We start from the raw sequence: 19173 nt of genomic DNA, 5'->3' as shown, positions 1-19173 counted from the left end.
CTCATTAAGTCTGTATTGTGCAAATAATGGACTTTAAGAACTTACAGGGGGTCCAGCTGGACCTGGGAAACCTTGCAGACCCTAAAGACAGTAATCATGAGAATCATGAGAAATTAACATTCTTTCTCCTATCATGCTGAAGTTAAACTATTGAAGAAGCTCTTACTCTTTCCCCAATCGGTCCTCTCGGTCCCATCGGCCCCATTGGCCCCTGTGTAGCACAAGAACGAAGACAGGTTCGTCATTACTAAAAGTCTACTCCTAGGCCAAGTTAATTTCCACAAGAAATCCATTGGAATATGCTCCACACCTCATAGCACACGTTATTAAATATTCTCCGCCCCTTACAGCACACATAATTCAATAAGCTCCACCCTTCAAAGGATATATAATTAAATCCCCCCCCCCCTTTAAACCTCATATAACTAAATATGCTCTGCCCCTTACAGCACACATAATAAGCCCCATTCTTTAAACCACATATAACTGAATATGCTCCGCCCCTTATAGCGCACAATTAAATAAGCCCCTCCCTTCAAAACACATATAACTGAATATGCTCCACCCCTTTATAGCGCACAATTAAATACGCCCCTTCCTTCAAAACACATATAACTGAATATGCTCCGCCCCTTACAGCACACATAACTCAATAAGCTCCACCCTTCAAAGGATACATAATTAAATAAACCCCACCCTTTAAACCACATATAACTAAATATGCTCCGCCCCTTATAGCGCACAATTAAATAAGCCCCTCCCTTCAAAACACATATAACTGAATATGCTCCGCCCCTTTATAGCGCACAATTAAATAAGCCCCTCCCTTAAAAACACATATAGTCAAATATGCTCCGCCCCTTACAGCACACATAATTCAATAAGCTCCACCCTTCAAAGGATACATAATTAAATAAACCCCACCCTTTAAACCTCATATAACTGAATATGCTCCGCCCCTTATAGCGCACAATTAAATAAGCCCCTCCCTTCAAAACACATATGACTGAATATGCTCCGCCCCTTTATAGCGCACAATTAAATAAGCCCCTCCCTTCAAAACACATATAACTGAATATGCTCCGCCCCTTACAGCACACATAACTCAATAAGCTCCACCCTTAAAAACACACATTTCACACAATTCTAAACAGAAGCTTTGAAAAAGCTTATCAGTTACAAATATAACCAAGCCAAGACAAGTTCTGAACACACACACACACACACACACAGTGATAGTATCTTGGCACTTACACTGGGTCCTGGAAGTCCTTGTAGTCCTCTCTGACCGGGCAAACCAATTTCACCCTTTTCCCCTTTGCTGCCCTAAAACACACACACACACACACACAGCCACAGACACACACACACACACACACACACACACACACACACACACAGAAATAGAAACTGCTTTATCAGAGTGCACCATTAGCCATTGTTGTTGCTTAGATACGCCTCAGCACGGCCGCTCGATGCTAAATCAATTATCTACATGCTCATCTCCTCCTGCACTCTGATAAAACTCCGCCCCTGTGTGTCATCTGATTGGATGGAGGTGGTGTTACATGAACATTTTTAATTACAGTCATTGTAACCTCATATGCAGGTAATGGCCTGGGTGTGAAAATACCGTAGTAATTAACTCATTTTGGGGACAAGTAGGGTATAGAGAATATAACCTGCTCTATGTAGTGCACTTTAAGCACAGAGAATACAGCTGAATCCTTAATTGTCTCTGGGTATCCTAGTGCCCTAGATAGAGTCTAGAAGAAGTTTTATACCCTAAGTAGGACAGTAAGAACATATAATCCACTTCTTAGGGCAAAGATCCCATTATACTCCATGTGCACAATACAAAGCAGATTTAGAGAATGGTGTGAAATTCTACATATATTTTATTACGTTTAATACAGAGGATAAATCTGAATTCAGTTCGCTCACTAAATAGGGTGTATAAGTAATTCCATGCCCTATGTAGTGCATTAATAAAAACTTCTTACTTTTTAGTGCAAAAACTTCTTAGATACGCAGCAAACAGTCTAAATACAGTATTTAGACACCATTAGTGTTCTGGAGATATCAGAGGTATCATTCAGGCGCTGCTTAGGATCTTTATTTTACACAGTGGGAATTTTTAACATAGATATTTAAAGTGGCATTTTAGATGCAGAATCACCATGCATATGTTACATCATTGGGTTCAAACTAGAAGCTGGAACATAGTATGGCGTACACGACAAGCAGAGAGATACACACATGCCATTTACACACATGCATTGTGCTATGTTGTTTGTACACACTTTTACTTTTTATCTCTTCTTTGATAAAAATTCTCCCGATATGAGCCAATCATATCAATCATAAAGAGAAGCGACATATACTTGCTGATTAAACACTGCATTTTTTAAAGGTGAAAGCGTGCGCGTTGTGAGCAGCTTCAATTATGAATAACTAAATAATAATTCAATGCTGGAAATAAACAGCTAAAATCACAATGATGATGATGATGATTATTATTATTATTATTATTATGTTCTTTTTCTGTTTGGGTTCAGCGTTGATCAAAAAGCCGCACGCGCAACTCACTTTCACTTTGCACAAGGCAGTGTTTATTGTTTGGTGTATATTTAAAGCGCATAAACACAATAAAACAATAATATTTTAGGCTAACATATCATACATCTTTGTAGTCTTTTTGCACACACACGCGGGTGCGTTACAATAATAATAAGAATAATAAGAATAATAAATTTGGAGCAATACTACTAATAATAATAATAATAAGCCGCGGCAAGTCGCGGGATCCCTTTTCCTGAAACGTGCGTTTATAAGAATTTTTCAAACTTTGCTATCATTGCCTTTGCTATCACCCGTCTCTTATGACACAGCACCACGATATAATGCTGCTTTTTATTTCCTGGGTCACTAAGATCTATAATATCTATAATATCTATAATACTTATAGAAAAAAGTTTTAGCAGTAGTCCAGTTGGTAGTTTAAAACCAGTGAAGCCATAAAAGCCTTGTCACCAGTGTACTTGATGGAATGTACAGTACTTTTGTATAATAGTGTCTAAAATTGTCTCCCTAACGCTAAATAACAGATTATGTAGCTTTTTAAGCAGCTAACTACCAGCTAACTTTTTTTTAGCTAAAAAGGCTATGTAAGTTAACCGTAAACTAAAGATGTTCATCAGTTTAGCTAACAACCAAATGATTAAAAAAATATACCCTTAAGAAGATTCTAGGTCAGAATTTTTGTTAAGAACAAGATTTAATTTGAAAATTAGCTAGCTAGCAACCTTTCCTGTGTGTTTGTTTCTTTGCTAGCAACCTATGAATATTTTGACAGTTATTTACTGCTATTAGCCTGTCATGTTTTAGCATTTGCAGCTAACAAAGTTGAAAAATATGTGCTATTATCAGACAATTGCCAGACTAGTGTCATTTTGTCATGTTAACTAGGACTGTACATCAATTTTTCACTAAATAACTCGATGCTAAATGAAGCTGAAAAGATGTTATCTATAGCTAGGAGGGTTCTTACTTAGCAATAACTTTTTGATATAACCTGATCAGGTGTATTTTACCTCAGCTTTTTGAAGCATTGAAAAGTATTGAAAACTTGCAATATTATTATTATTATTATTATTATTATTATTGTAGTTAACATCACATCCTGATTAGCGATAGCACATGATTGGAAAGTTGTGCTAATCAGTAAGTGTTCAGAGCCTGTCATACTGTATTAAAGTGCTTGTAGGAATTAATTAAACCCACTGAGTTTAGGTTAACAGTAGCTAACGCTAACAAATTGCTTTAGTTTATTGTATTATATACACCAATACCTGAGCTTTGCTCACATAATCAGTTGAAAAGCAAATTTTTACATTTTTGATCTTGTTATAATTTATTCATTCCTTCATAAATAAGATAAAATTCATGTCCACCTTCTGCATGATTTGAAGCTAGACACCCTATTTTTAACACAGCCTGATTTTTTTTCCCTCAATCTTTTTTTAATGCTGGCTTGCTGTAAAGATGTCTTCCTGATTTACTAGTATTCCTGGAGGATTTTATTTATTTTTTTTTTTTTAAGTATATATACTCACAGTTGCACCAGGAGTGCCTGGAGTTCCTGGAATACCCTGGAAAGAAATAAAAATGGATGTGAAACTCAATCAAAATGACTCATGGATTCTCGATACAGGTCTACAGCCCTAACGACCAGACTGTAGAGCCTACATGGATGGAATTGTACGTCTTTAACGAGCTGCTGGGAAATGAGCGGAGGACAGAAAGTCACTTCCTCTGTCTTGTTAAACCCTCATCAATGATTCAGATAATGAGGCCAGGGGCCAAGCTGAAATAACAAAGTATAAAAAAAAAAAAAAAGAAATTACAAAATGGCCTTCTGAGCTGAGTAGAAGTGCATGTGACGTACAGTATGAGGTGAGGAGACAGCGAGCTTCAGGGTGATAATCAACAGAGAGAACTAGGCAGATGTGTCAGCAGTGACGAATATGCGAATGTGATTTAAGAAACTGTTAAACGCACTGCTCTTCTAAGTCAATGGAAATGATCTAGTGGGGAAAAAAATATTTAACACCATTTCAGATGACTCACGACTCAGTTTATACCAGTGAAATGTTTATGTAACACTTGTATGCTCTATATATATACTTATTTTTTTGTTAATTCAATAATTATAAATGCTAATAAAAGCCAGTTTTTCCATTTTTTTTTTCTGGATTACAAAATGCAATTTATATTAGTCTAAATGCAACGCAAACATTTGCCCACACCTCAGTTACAGGTTGTTGCTGGTTTAAATCATCAGCGATGCTATTATTAGAAATAATTAAATGGACTTGGGAAAATGACTATGCAATATATTCATCAAGTTATTATATCCGGCTTTTTGTGTAACTGTTGCCTTATTTAAATAAATAGATTTTTATTACATTATTGTCTTGTATTTTGTATTTCAGAATAAAAAAAAAACGTTTAATGTAAGGTTGACATTCTTTAGTTATTACAGAACTCCAAGAACCAAAATGATAATAAACTGATTAAAAACATCAATTAATATTGTAAAAAAAAATAATAATAATTTACTTATAACATTACATAATCTATGCTTACATGTTGTCTATATATTTATGTGGCCTCTAGGGCTAAAGCTTTTTGGTCAAAATTTTAATTATAAACATTCCTTAGTGTATTTGTTCCATTTTTTTTTTTATTGAAGTAAGGTGACCAAATAATAATTTCACTTTTATAAAGTGAAATAAAAACATTCCAACAGTAAACATGGTAATAATAAAAGAACAAACTTTGATTGACTGACAACCATTTTAGTTACATAAGTAAATGTGCTGTTGCTATAATAACTAATGAGATAAATGTGTTAATGTGTGGTTACTACAGTATGACAACCGATGTAAATAAATGCATGGTTACTCTGGAAAAAAATATATATATAGATACATGCATACATGTGTGGTTACTATGACAACTAATGCGGATACATATGTAAATGTGAGGTATGTGTTACTATGGCAATGAAAGTGGATACATGCGTACAGTATGTGTGGGTACTATAATGGCTTGCGTGCATATAGGGGTTGTTATACCAAGCTTTTCCAAATGGATAAATTGGTTCTGTATATTTTTGTTATGAGAACAATCTGGATAATTTGGAGTCATCACATTGAATCATCTGATCACTCACTATTGCACACTCCCAGAAAAAAAATCATACAGAGGACCTTTTAAAAACATCTGATAAATTAACACTTACATCTCTACCATCGCGACCGTCTTCTCCAGTAGGTCCCCGAGGTCCTGCGGGACCTGGTGGTCCAGCAGGCCCAGGGATCGGTTTGGGGTCGGGCTGAATGGAAGAAGAAACATAACAAAAAATGAAGAAGTTCTACAAATAGCAATGTTCTTTTCCCTATATAACACCTTGTCTAATTAATACAGATATTGTAATGTATCAAAAAGGCCAAAAAAAAAAATGATCCAATCATTTTTATATCAATTTTTATTCTTTGCATTAATATGTATATGCACCATATAAACTGTACGTACTACATACTGTAGGCAACTGCTTGTTTTTACTTATGAAGATATCTTTCAGCATTACACACTATGTTGGTTAGACTATTTTAGTAAGTAATTCTTTTACAATATGTATTGTAAGTTGCATGGGGAGAGTTTAAAGCACATGTAAACTTTACCCAAAAATTAGCCGCGCTCACTTTAGGTTTTTACATTACCTTCATTACAAGGTAATCAGTGACTAAATTCATGTAAGGCAACCTTTCCAGAGTTTTTTATTTCACTCTTTATTTCAACTGGCTGGTCTCGCTCTCCTCTGAAGTGGACTTAAAATCAATAGCTACAGTAATATAATGAAATCTCTTCCTCATAACCTCCTGAGGGGCCGTCGGAACAGAACCACCTGTGACATAACGAAGAGTAAAGCCCAAGCTATCACCTGGAAAGTTTTCCCTCTAGGTCTGATTAATTCACCTGGGCTGAGAGCGAGCCAAAACCCATCTGTGAGATTTTCCTACAGTACAAAGGCCACTGTGGCTTGGCGTTACATTTTTTTCTTATGGACTGTTTGAAAATAATTTGGCATAAAAAATTATATAAAATCTCTTTTCTTCTTTACCTGTCACATGGATGTGATTGGAGCAACCGGTAAGTATAGCAGAAAGCAATAAGGTCAATTAAGCAACGAAGCATTGGAGAAGATTATTGGCTTAAAATAATAAAAAGTGACAAAAAATGAAGTACCTCAGCATTGGCATACATCTGAAGAAGCAAAAAGGAGAGAATTATTCTAGAGTTAGTGAGAACTGCCACCGCACACCTCACCAGCAAATAAATAAATAAAATAAAATGAAAACAAACAACAAAGCAAAAGCAAGAATGTGAATGTTGCTGCTAAAAATGCTAACACTAGTGCAGCATTTAAGGAACTAGCACAGCTAGCAATAGCTAAAAATTTAAAAGGCATAACGCTTGCATACTAGCTATAATTACAAAAATACTATATAAAAGGGATTATATAACATTATTTTTACACTGTTAAACATTATATTATATAATGTATTAAATGTTGCTCAGCCAGTGTGGGTGGAGCTTAGTCATCTTCAGCAATATATACTGTACATATAAAGCTTGGCATAAAATGATCACTGCTGTATTAGCTAAGCTACAAAGCTACATCATCATAGCGAGCTTAGATTTGGCTAGCAGTTCCTCAGTTGGCCAGTAAGCATGCTATGGCTAACACTGCCCTTAAAATAAGTATCTATGTAATACTATTTGTAATAATATGTGATTTATATTAATAATAAAAAAATAATTTATAATAATATGTGATTTTATGCAATTAAAACCAGGAGCAAAGTTTGCTAATTAGCTTTCTAACATCAGGAAATGTATTTTTATTGTGTAATTTCAACTTTATTATATTAAATATTATTGTGCAATGTCTAGCTAGGTAACAATGTGATAAACAACTTTGCTAGAAAGCTACATAACATTAGACTATTTTATGCTAATAGGTTGAAAATGTAGAAATATTGTCAAATAAAATGTGTTTGCAATCAGAGGTGGGAGGTAACTGAGCACAGGTACTTTGTTACTGTACTAAAGTACATATTTCTAGTATGTGTACTTGAATTAAATAGTTTTATCCTATAATACCTTTTACATTAACATTGCTACAAATTATAGCACAAGTCTGTTAAGTACATTTCTGCACGGCATTGCATTGCCTAATCACATTAGTGTGTTGCATTTTGAGTGTGTAATTGCGTGACCTGCTTTTCCTTTGAGACACACCTAATAATGTAGCAGGTGTTTAAAATAAGGAGCGGATGCAGTCATAAGCAGTGACACAAACTGGAAGAGAGGTTTTTTTTATTATAAAAAAGAATACCATGAGCGAACACAAGCTTTTTTTGATACTTTTACTCAAGTACATAAGTAAATGGAGGACTTCTACTTATACTTGAGTAATATTTGCCCTAGAGAATCTCTACATTTACTCGAATACAGGATTTGTTTACTTTGTCAACATTTGGTTGTTTTGATGTTATATGATTGAATTTACAAAACAAACCTAAGCTCCACCCATGTTGACCCAGAAAAATTTATGCCTATTCATAATTTCCCACAATTCAGTGAGCTAAATTGGGTAAAATAAGGGAAGAAAATAAGCAAAAATAAATAGTTATTTTATAAATATAAAGCTTAACATCATGACGGCTATAGTGTCTCATTGGTTTAAGGAAGAAGGCTTTTAAAAGTCATTCTTATCCAGTATTTATAAAGGCTAACGCAAGGCAAGTTGGCTTACGCATTAGCATGATCCTGTAATAAAAATGAATAAACAGATGCTTAAATGTCATATGTATTGGACAACACTGTGCTTATTAGCTATTAGCTAGATGTCAGCTAGGATGTCAGATGTAGTTACAATGGTTGATACCTCGGCCACAGGAAGTTCAGTGCAGCTCTCTCTCTGAGGTCTCTTTGGGTCGCAGTGAATCAGCATCCACTGAACCTCAAACTAGAACACCACAACGAAACAATGATTCATACATCATGCAACATTGAGAAATAAAAATATTAAACAGCTAATACTTAAGGAAACTATGTGACTTTGTGATCTTGTTCATAATCTAATTATTTGGTTGGACATACAGTAAGGCAAATAATAAAGATAAACTTTTTAAATCATTTCAGTGACTATTTTGAATTTGATGAGTTATAGAATACTCCTACAGTATAATAATAACTGACCTAAATGATTCAGGGACTCAACTACTGATTTGGTGAATTAAAGAGAAAGAAATCTCAGATTTTGAGCAAAATGACTCGTTGACTCGATGACATTATTTTTGTTGACTGAGAAAAGTTGAAATCTCTTTGAGGGCTGAAAGATTCACCGGAACTTACACTTATTTGATAGATTAATGAAAAACTAACTAAAATGGTTCAAAAACACTGATTGGAGAAAATAAAAAAGGTTTAAAATGTGATCTGGATTGATTCAACCACTAAATTGCAGAACAAAAGGAAAAAAAATCTCAGTCCTTTTTGATTTATAAAACTTCATCCATTTGTAGCAAAAACCAAACAATCCAATGAACAGTTTGAAGATTACTGAAAAGCTTCACTAATCACTGGCATTCTTACCACCACAGAGCTGCTGGGATCTGTGTCCAGTCTCCCGAAGAGCGTCTCTCCATCTGTGCTGACGTAGCCCTTGTCCTTAATAGGCTTCTGGTCGACAGGCTGGCAGTCCACGTACAGTGTAACCATCTCGCTCTCTACGGCTATCATGATTTTGTGCCATTTGGTGTTGAAGAGGACAGAGAGGCCGGGGAAGGTGACAGTCTGTAGGTCTCCATCCAAGGTGGTGAGGAAGAACTCAAGGGCCTGCTGGTCTCCATTCAGACGCATCCCCACCTGCTTCACGCCATCCTCATCCACTACCTGCCACAGGTTCCACACTTTGTTCACGGTGTTCTTGATCATGCGGAATGTAGTCATGAACGAGTACTCTGTCGGAAAGCCTCTGGGGAATGTCGGTCTCGGGAGAACAAGAGCAGACAAGCATTAACGTTTTCATAGTAACAGAATGGACCAGAATCCCATTAATCCAACATATAGACCACTCTGATAGACCATGGCTGGACTGGACCAGAAGCAAAACATATGAAGATGGATTAATACAACAGAACAAGCCATGAGTGAAAATGAGCTAAGAGTCAGAGTTTTCTAACCCTTATCCTTACCTCTAAACCTTACATGTATGTATGTAACCCCAACCCTAAACCCTAACCCTTAGCTCCTAAATCCAATCCTTACCATAACCCTAACACCTAAACCCTGATTCTTAGTCCTAACCCTGAGCCCTAACCTACAGTAACCCTAAATCTAACACCTAAACTAATCCTAACCCCAAGGCCTAATCCTAACTTTAAATGATCATAGAAACCCTTAAATAACTTTTAAGAACACATTTTATCTAATACTCTATTAGTAGTTTTATTGATGCAGTATATTTACATTAAGCTTTCTGACATCTTTAGGACAGAGGTGTCTACTTCTCTTCGTGGCTTTTTGGTCACATAAAAAATGGCGTGACTTTTTTATCATTATTACTTTTAACTTAAAAAGAGAAAGGAACATTTATGAAACCTTGAAAAATTACTGTAATTGTAGAGAAATTAAACATTTTTGGATATGGTCTTATAAAAAAATTGCGATTTCAAAGCACGGTTCCTCTGCACTTCCTGACTCCAGACCCACATGATTAAATACAGCAGAATGAGATAAATCGAAAGCCAGGGCACTTTAATCTTCAAAGCCTCATGGCCTGGGAGCAAATTCCCCCTCCGTGATCATTTCAAAGGGACTTTCACTGGATGGTGTTATGGGTTTAAATCTGGAAAAAAGCAACATCTGATCCAGGGGGCCAAATGTGCCGAGTCAGGATAGGAACCTTGGCAGCCTCCGGGCTTCTTAACAGGACCGAGTCTTTGCAGGAGTGGGTGTGTTTATGGACAAAGCTGTAGCCAGATTTTTACTAGCTCATAAATGGATCAAGGCAACGACGATAAAAATGGAGTCTCCTGTTGGATGGTAAAATAAATGAAGGCCATGTCTAATGACATTGTCAGAAAACTATTACTCTGTTCCTCTGACTGTCTTTAATTCTTAAAGCTTTACTTGTTGACCACATGGCACTTGCGAGTTAAAAATTATTATTATTATTATTAGAAGTCCCTGTAAATGAGCTGTTGAATTCTAAAGTTACTAGGGAAAGAATGACACATTAACATGAGTGCATAAATATAAGACTAAGCAACGAAACAAAATTCCGTTGGCATACGGACGGCTCGAACACACAAACCTGGCCCTGGATGCTCTGCTGTAGCATGGCTCCACTGTTGAACAAAACGCTGTAGTAAGAGAGAACCTGAAACCTGCAATTCAGGGCAAAATAACAGTTCTGCTTCTCTAAGTCCAGGCACGTCCCCATGCAGCGGCTGCAAAGGTGGAGGGGATGCAATAATTGCGGTTCGAATGTCTTCCAATATCATACTCAATCCACTCTGCTTAGAGAAGCTCTACTCAGTCATAGGTTCAGCGCTGATAATCCGGGTAAGGTAGCAGAAGGTAGCAGATTCAAGGTGCTGCTGAAATGCTTCCTTCATCCTACTATGCTATTTGAGAAGCTGCTGTAGGTTGGTCACCCAGAATTCTACAGCACCAATGGATCTACCAGGCTAACGTGTAGCTAACAAATAATTGTACCCTACAGCTATCAGCTTACACGTCTCAGCTGATGGATCAGACGTGGTCTCCTGTAATGAGCTGACCCCAGGGTACTGCAGTACGTGCTGAGGGTTTTACGGTAGGCGGTTTACTCTATAATCATCAGCAGACATGTGTTCGGGCAGATGTGCAGACTTAGAGCTTCTGTTCGCTCTTTCTCATGCCGAAGGGCTCGGATATGTTTTAGCGGTTATCGTTATTATTAGACTTATTATTACTGTTATGTATAGCTGAATGAGTAGCTGTGTGAGGAGCAGCTACACCTGAGTGTAACCTGTAATAAGGGAACACCTGTATTGAATACTAGCCAAGCATTTTCACACATGTGCATGTATACAGGTGTGTGTGTGTGTCTGGAATTTAACCCGATATACATTATAATTACATGATTTGGACTGAACAGATACAAGTATGGATAGTATGCTGGAGGTGAGTATCATGACTAGAGGACACCACAGAAAAATATAGTCACACAGAGCGGCATTGCATTACACCACTTACAAATGCTGGTCGCTTTAATAGGAACACCCGTACAATAATCCAATCAAGGTGAAATAGCCATAAGGTGTAAGGTGCACCTAATAAGGTGGCCAAACAGAGTACATTCATTCATATTGTGTATATATATGTGTGTGTGTGTGTGTGTGTGTGTTACCTGGTGGGGACCTGGAAGTTAGCCTCACGGTCAAGTCTGTATGCCAACTGACTGGACGTGGAGCCTTCCACCTTTCTCACACCCTTCAGCGATGTGGCGTCCAACTGCAACTGTGTGATCAGGTCAAAGCCTAACACACACACACACACACACACACACACACACACACACACACACACACTTACTTTTGCAGATCTGTGCTATTTTGATATTTATGTGTTCATCATAAGTGAACGCTAAGTGTAGAGCATTTCAGCATTAACGAGCAGGGTAATAATCTGAGCACGTGCTTGTGCTGAAAACCAGGCCCTTAAATTCCGCTTACACACTTTCCAACGTGAACGCATGTGAGAGTGATTAGCGTTTTTTGCCTCTGCGCAGATTTGCGGAACACCAACAGAGTGCAACCAATTAACATCTTGCTGAGCATGAAGTGTTCATGTTGCCGATGGGATGGTGCAACCTCTTATTTGGATCGTTGGAGATCTGGTGATGTTTTGGAATGACAAAGCATCGAGTTCTCCATCTTTAATGAATAAAAGTCTCAGAACTGGAGGGTTTTGGGGTATGGAGGCAGTAAAAAGCTTGAAGAATTTCAATCATATAAAGGTACTTCATGGTGTGAGGGTTGATACTCAGACATGAAGATTTAGAGGCGTCACTGTGGGAACATGGCTGAAGAATCAGCTCGAAATTAATTTCAGATTTCACTGGTCTGGTAAACAAGGGGAGGAGAGGTGCAGAAATGGAACTGTAGAAGTATCTGAAGATGTATAAAAAGATGGGGAAGGGTTGAGAACCTTTACGAAAAGACTTTTCTTTTTTTTCTCAAATAAAATATCCAGAATGAGGATGAGGATGATGGAAAACATCAAATATAAAAAAGGATATATAGGAATATGTGGTTAAAGGAGGGAAGGCGGATTGAAAAAGTATCTGGAGAAGAATAAGGAAACTAGTCAGTTAGGAAGGTTAAGGAGATTCAGAAGATTTGTGATGATGAAGGAGTATATCAAGGAATGGTTGAGGTTAAAGAAAATGTAAAAGGATCTGAGAAAATCCAGGAGGTACTGAAGTTATTATTCTCTCAGTATTATTTAAACTCCTCTGGATCTCCAGGAGATACTAAAGATCCAGAGGAGCTTGAATAATTCTGAGAGAAAATATCTAAAATATCTTTCCTGGTGGAAAAGACAACTTGATGAAGTTTAATACACTATATAGTCGAAAGTATGTGCACTCTTGACCATCAGACCTAGACGTGGTTCTGCTCCAAACTGTTGCTACATATTTGGAAACGCGCAGTTGTACGTATATAAAGTCTCTGTGTGCTGTGGCATTGCTGTTTGCTTTCACTGAAACGCAAACCTGTGAGATCCATAAAGCCAGCTCATGAAGACACGTTGTGTTAAGGTTTGAGTGGAAGAACTTGGGTTCCTTCACAGAGCCCTGACTGACCTGGACCATACTGAACCATCACCTTTGGGATGAACTGGAACTGGAGCATCCCTGACATCCCAACATCAGCGCCTAAGCTCAATATGGCTATTGTAGCTGAATGAATGAATAGAAGTCCCGAAAGACATGATCCAACATCTACTGAAAATCTTTAAAGGAGAAATAAATGTGGAATAGAATGTTCAACCAGGACATATGGGTGTGAAGGTTAGGTCTGTAATCTATCCTTTGGCCTTATAAATATTTTTTGAGAAGATCAAGAAGCGAAGCAGGGTTTGCAGGGAAGAATAAAATGTATTATTAGATGATCAATGTGTTCTTTCCATAACTGGATTTTACCTGGAAGGTCATCTTGTCCGTTCTGCATTGGTGGGCACACGGTGTCGCCATCAAGTCTGTTTAAATCCAGCTCTGCAGAAGAGAATGAACAGATTATAAACAATGTGTTCTTCTATCTTGTCTCATCGTCCAAATATAAACCAAATTCTGTGTGTTTATACTGCAGATTTAAGTTGTCCTCCTTGTTTTCAGCAGTTTTTTATTGTATAAGTTCCTGTGAATAAGCTGTGACTATAGCAACAATGACATATTCGAACAAGTGCATTAATTATAAACGTGTAAAGATACTGTGTTTGAATATTCCTTACGCTGGATGCTAGTCCAGAGTGTTAATTTAAGCTCTACAGCCTTGCCTCATTAAAACCCTGAGCATGGATCAATTCTTTACTGATTGCTTTGAGACTTGTTGCATTTCATTTAGTCTGACAGACATCGCAGCCCTCTTTCGTCTATATTAATCTGCCTGCTGAGTGCAGGACTATTTATATAAATAAAGCTATCTGTGTACAAACACGTCTATCAATCAAACTCTGGCTTATTTCTTCTTCGAGTCCTTACAGATTTTACAGACATAACACAGACGTGGCGTCTGTGCTTCAGAAATCACGTGAGACTTCCAGCCAGGTTGTCTGCGGCACGGCCACCCACTTTCCTCACACCGCAAAAAAACACTTCCGGGAAGAAAGTGGCTTAAATTACGCAACCAGGCAGACTGTGAGTGGTTTGTGGTTTGAGAATAAAAAGCAGCAAATGTTACGACATTTAACCAGCAACCTCCTGGGACAGAAAGGAAACAAGCGACCGATAAAGTGTGCATTTGAAGGGTCACCTCTGTAGGTGTTGAAACTATAACAGCAATAAGTGACAGCAGTAGGTGTCATCTCTTAGTATGTGTTGCTCCCGTTCTTATTGACTCCTGATGAATAAACTAATTGCATTCCAATGGAAATCATTTACTCATGAAAAAGATAGTATTGCATTTTGATGGTATATAATAATAATAATAATAATAATAATACCCCTGTTCAAAATGCTCACACACCCAATGGGAACCACTTTCAATTAAACAATGTAAAACACAGAAATTATTACTGCTAAACATGAATTATTTTGTCCTCCTGTATAACTGGAGGCTCCTTCCATGGATGTTACAAAAGTGTCTCTATAGAAACAATAAGTTATTACAATAAAACCTGGACCTGTGCTACTGTCAGAGCAGCTTTTGGACATTTTGCCAAGAAATGAAATTCTTCTCCCAGGCATTTTTCGACTTTCTTGTATTTTTAATGTAGTCTTGAGGACTTGAGAGCTTAAGACTTCCTGGAGAACTTATTTCCAGTCCAGTCCCTGTACCTGAGCAGTTTCGGAGGATTTTTTAAAATAACAAATTCATTTTATTTTATTTTATCTTGAGCCACATGGTGACCTATACATTATTAAAGCAGTATAAGAAAATCTAAAGCTTGAACCACGTGACAGATGATCAGGCAGGTGATTAGTATACTGGTGATGCTGAATGCTGAGTGGTTGGAACCGCTGAGAAGGGAAATGCCAAGATAAGAAATGTACTGTCGCTAAACGATGACGCCTACTTCGATCAAAGGTGCAGGCTGCTTGTCAGTACCGCGTATTATGAAAACAATAGCTGGGGCTGAGCTTTTTCTTACAAAGCCCCGAAATTATGGAATAGTCTTCCAAATAGTGTTCGGGACTCAGACACAGTCTCAGTGTCCAGGCTAAAAACCTATTTATTTAATCAAGCATTTTTATAAATAAATTTGTCTTGGGTAAAGGAGCAGATCTGGGGGACTCATGGACGTAGAGTATTAGGTGAACTGGTATGTTTGGATGCTGTCTTCCTCACTCTCATTGATCACTCAGGTTTGCTGACGGTGAGGTGATTGTTTGCTTTACATCTCAGGAAGCCCTCATGTCTGTGTTTCCTTCTGGCTCTCCCTTTTAGTTATGCTGTTATAGTTAGTCCTGCCGGAGTCTCTGCTTGCACTCTACAGTTAATATACATTTACATTATACATTATATGACTGTGACCATACCTAACTGTTATGTCTCCTCTTCTGCTCTCTCTCCTGCTCTTTCTCTTTCCTCTCTTCCCTCTCTCTCTTCCCTCTCCCTGTCGAGCTACACATGTCGTTCCTGAGCTGCCAGTGACCCAGACTCCCTCTGCCCTCCGGACCTGTCTGACCCATCCTGGTGCCCCGCTTCCCTTTGGAATGCGTCTGGTGTCTGGGGATGGTTTCACTTTACCATAAAGACGGTTCTGGCCTCGACTGGTGTTGACAGCTGTTTCTCTGAGGACTTGACGTGGCTGCGGTTGCTCAATAGTTCAAGACTGCAATTGTCTCCAATAACTACCTGGACTCCATATTAACATCAATTAACATCAACTGTTATAGCTGAACTGCCTGTCAACTAACACACAGTATGAATGCAGATCAATTCCTCCTTTCTGTTTCACCCAGATGAGGATGGGTTCCCTGTTGAGTCTGGTTCCTCTCAAGGTTTCTTCCTATTACCATCTCAGGAAGTTTTTCCTTGCCACTGTCGCCCTTGGCTTGCTCACCAGGGACAATCTGCTCATCTTGATTCATGCACACTCACATTTCATACAGATTTTAATAATTCTTTTGATTGTGTAAAGCTGCTTTGCGACAATGACAATTGTTAAAAGTGCTATACAAATAAAATTGAATGAATTGAAATGAAATATGGTTGCTGCTGAGGTTGTTACACAAACAACCAGTTATTAATTTGTATGTTTAGGCAGTAAAACCTTTTTTCCCAAGACTTTTTCGCGGCTACTTTGTGTTATGTGGGTTGTGGCTCTATAGATCGAACTTGTTTATCCAGTGCATTCCATGGGAACCTTTCCATCATGGACAGCCTTGACTTTTTGTGATTTTCTGTGGACTCGGATCTGACTGGTTGGCCTTTGTACTTGCAGGAAATGGTGAGTCTAGAGTGCCCATGATCCTGTCCCCAGTTTATTGGTATATAACTGATAATTAATGTAATTTTGTTAATGCTATTGTGTCAATGTGTTCTTTCACAAACTTTAGGCATGCAGTGATGTTCTTTTTCAGTCAGCAGTTGCTTCCTTTGTGGTGTCCTGCCGAGGACACCCTGCAGTACTTGCTCAGTGTTTTACCTACTGTAGACTCATGAACACAGATGTTAGCCAGTCCCAATGATGCCTTCAAATCTTTGGCTGTCACTCTGGAATGTTTCTTTACCTCACCGATAAGTCTTTGTTTTGCTCTTCAGGTCATTTTGACTGGGCGCCCACTTTTGGGTTGAGCAGCCACAGTCCCAAACTGTAGACTGGTGAATTTCTAAAGTCTTTGAAATCACTTTGTAACCCTTTCATGCTTTAGTGGTTAAGTGGTTTTATCAGCCGAAGTACAGTAGCTCTAGTCCACACCTCCAAACTAATGTCCCTAACAAGACTCCAGGTAGTCTAACACCTGACTCCAATGAGCTTTTTTGAGGTTATTAACTCAAGGATCCACATTCTTTTTTTTTCACTAGCACAATGAGGTTTTTATGGTTGCTCTCTATAAAGACATGAAAGATTAGAATTTGTTTTTGTGTTATTATTTTAGGTGCATTATATTTGTCAATACCTTTGATTTAAATAAAGATTAGATCACATGCAAATTAATGCAGAAAAGGTTCACATACTTTTTCTTGCTACTGTATAGCAGTGAAACCTTGTTCATGTTGGACGAACAGCACCGTGGATATACGGTGTTAATGTTAGGGCTAGTTAGTATTTGTGAACATAGCACATACTGTAGCTAGAGCCTTTTGAAACCAATGGGATGTAATTTCCTGGGCTTTTAACTCTTGTCGACACATTTTGGGTTACACAAAGGGGGGAAAAAGGAGATGGGAAACTTGCACATTATAAGAATATTGTGTGCTGTATGAATCTAAAGCCATGTACAGGGTTAATATTTCAGGCTTTGTACAGCAGAAACTAACTGTACGACTGTCCCTCAGTGTTAGAGTCCAGCAGGACTATTTTAATCCTATTTTAAAGAACACTGCGCGCTTGATGGTAGACAAAAAGGTTCCAGGTTCATTTAAAAATGAAAAGTGTTGTAATAGGAGTTGGAACTAGCAGTAAGACCGAATGACAAGGAAGAGGAACGATCATGCTAGGAGATGTGCTTATACAGGGCAACCCATATTTTATCCAAGGTCCTTGCTCAAGGGCCCGGCAGGGAGGCTGATCAGAGGTTCAACATCTTAACTGCTCAAAAGTTACCACCGCCTACGGAGTGTTCTGAACTTTAGGAGTTTTTCAAACTCGCACCAGAAGCCCAGGACATCTTTTATTATTTTTATCCAATCTCAATTTTGCAGTGGTCCTAAATAAAGTCTAGCTATGTTGTTATTCTCTCTCTCTATTTTTCAACTGAATTACTTCAGAGACCAATAAGCACTCAGGTATCAATATATTGTGGACAATAAAAGCCATTCTGGAGACAGATGAGAAGGAAAGAAAGAGTAGAAAGGTTTAAATCAAAGAAAGAAAAGGAAAGGGAAACACAAAATATCATGAATGTGTACGGTGTATATGTAAGTGAATAGATGGAGAGAAAAAATGGTGAGGAAAATTAATAGTGAAAGATCTTTTTATCCGAAAACTTCCATCCGTCAGTACATGATGAAGCTGTAACATCATTAGATATAACTGTAAACAGATAAACTGTCTGCTAGATGGCCGACTGGATTACGGTGTGCTGCAGTGATGTTTCTGGAGCTTGAGACTTACGTGTGAGAGCAGGAGCACACAGCATGGCGAGGAGAACAAGACGAGTCATACACTCCGCCATCATTCGCTGCCACGCCCACCTCCTGAAAAACAAGGAGTATATATATGTATATAAGGGTATTTATAACAGGAGAAACATTAGTTATTTGGATTAAACAGTTGTTCATATATCTGCTCATATGACTGCTGATGTACTGCTATCTGTTTCTGTATAACTCTTAATGAGAGAGGACGTCACATGGAGAGCTGGAGGAAGAGTGCGCTTCCAACACCAAGTGGGGGAAGTCCATGCTGATGCTTTCAGGAGGAAACCCCAGCACCAGATGGAAAACCGCATGAACCCAGGAGAGATGGGTGGGAGAGCGTTAGTAGTCCTTGTTCACTGCTCAGGTCTGCTAACTGGGGTTCAAATAATGCATCTGGAGTCTGGATCTTTTATATTTATAGTTCATGTTCATCTCTGAAGATGTGATTGTCTTTGATAATCCAGCATGGATCCCTCCAGCCATCCATCACACCGTCCATCCATCCATCCATCCTTCCATG

At 38.1% G+C, this 19173-nt stretch overlaps 1 protein-coding gene across 1 annotated transcript in view; it reads right to left on the bottom strand.

Moving 5' to 3' along the window:
* Positions 1-19173, bottom strand: part of LOC128511664 (collagen alpha-3(IX) chain-like) — a 40611-nt gene that overhangs the window by 16559 nt on the left and 4879 nt on the right. The window contains exons 2-12 of the mRNA XM_053484620.1: positions 18628-18710; positions 13829-13900; positions 12032-12161; positions 9229-9625; positions 8519-8599; positions 6814-6831; positions 5807-5899; positions 4116-4151; positions 1255-1326; positions 167-211; positions 46-81 (exon numbers count right to left, since the gene is read on the bottom strand). Of these exons, the coding sequence (XP_053340595.1) occupies positions 46-81; positions 167-211; positions 1255-1326; positions 4116-4151; positions 5807-5899; positions 6814-6831; positions 8519-8599; positions 9229-9625; positions 12032-12161; positions 13829-13900; positions 18628-18710 (1063 nt within the window). The remainder of the gene's footprint in view (positions 1-45; positions 82-166; positions 212-1254; positions 1327-4115; positions 4152-5806; positions 5900-6813; positions 6832-8518; positions 8600-9228; positions 9626-12031; positions 12162-13828; positions 13901-18627; positions 18711-19173) is intronic.

This window comes from Clarias gariepinus, chromosome 2, assembly GCF_024256425.1.
Source record: "Clarias gariepinus isolate MV-2021 ecotype Netherlands chromosome 2, CGAR_prim_01v2, whole genome shotgun sequence".
NCBI classification, from domain to species: Eukaryota; Metazoa; Chordata; class Actinopteri; order Siluriformes; family Clariidae; genus Clarias; species Clarias gariepinus.
Note: the sequence above shows the minus strand (reverse complement) of the source record. Positions and strands in the feature narration are given on the sequence as shown.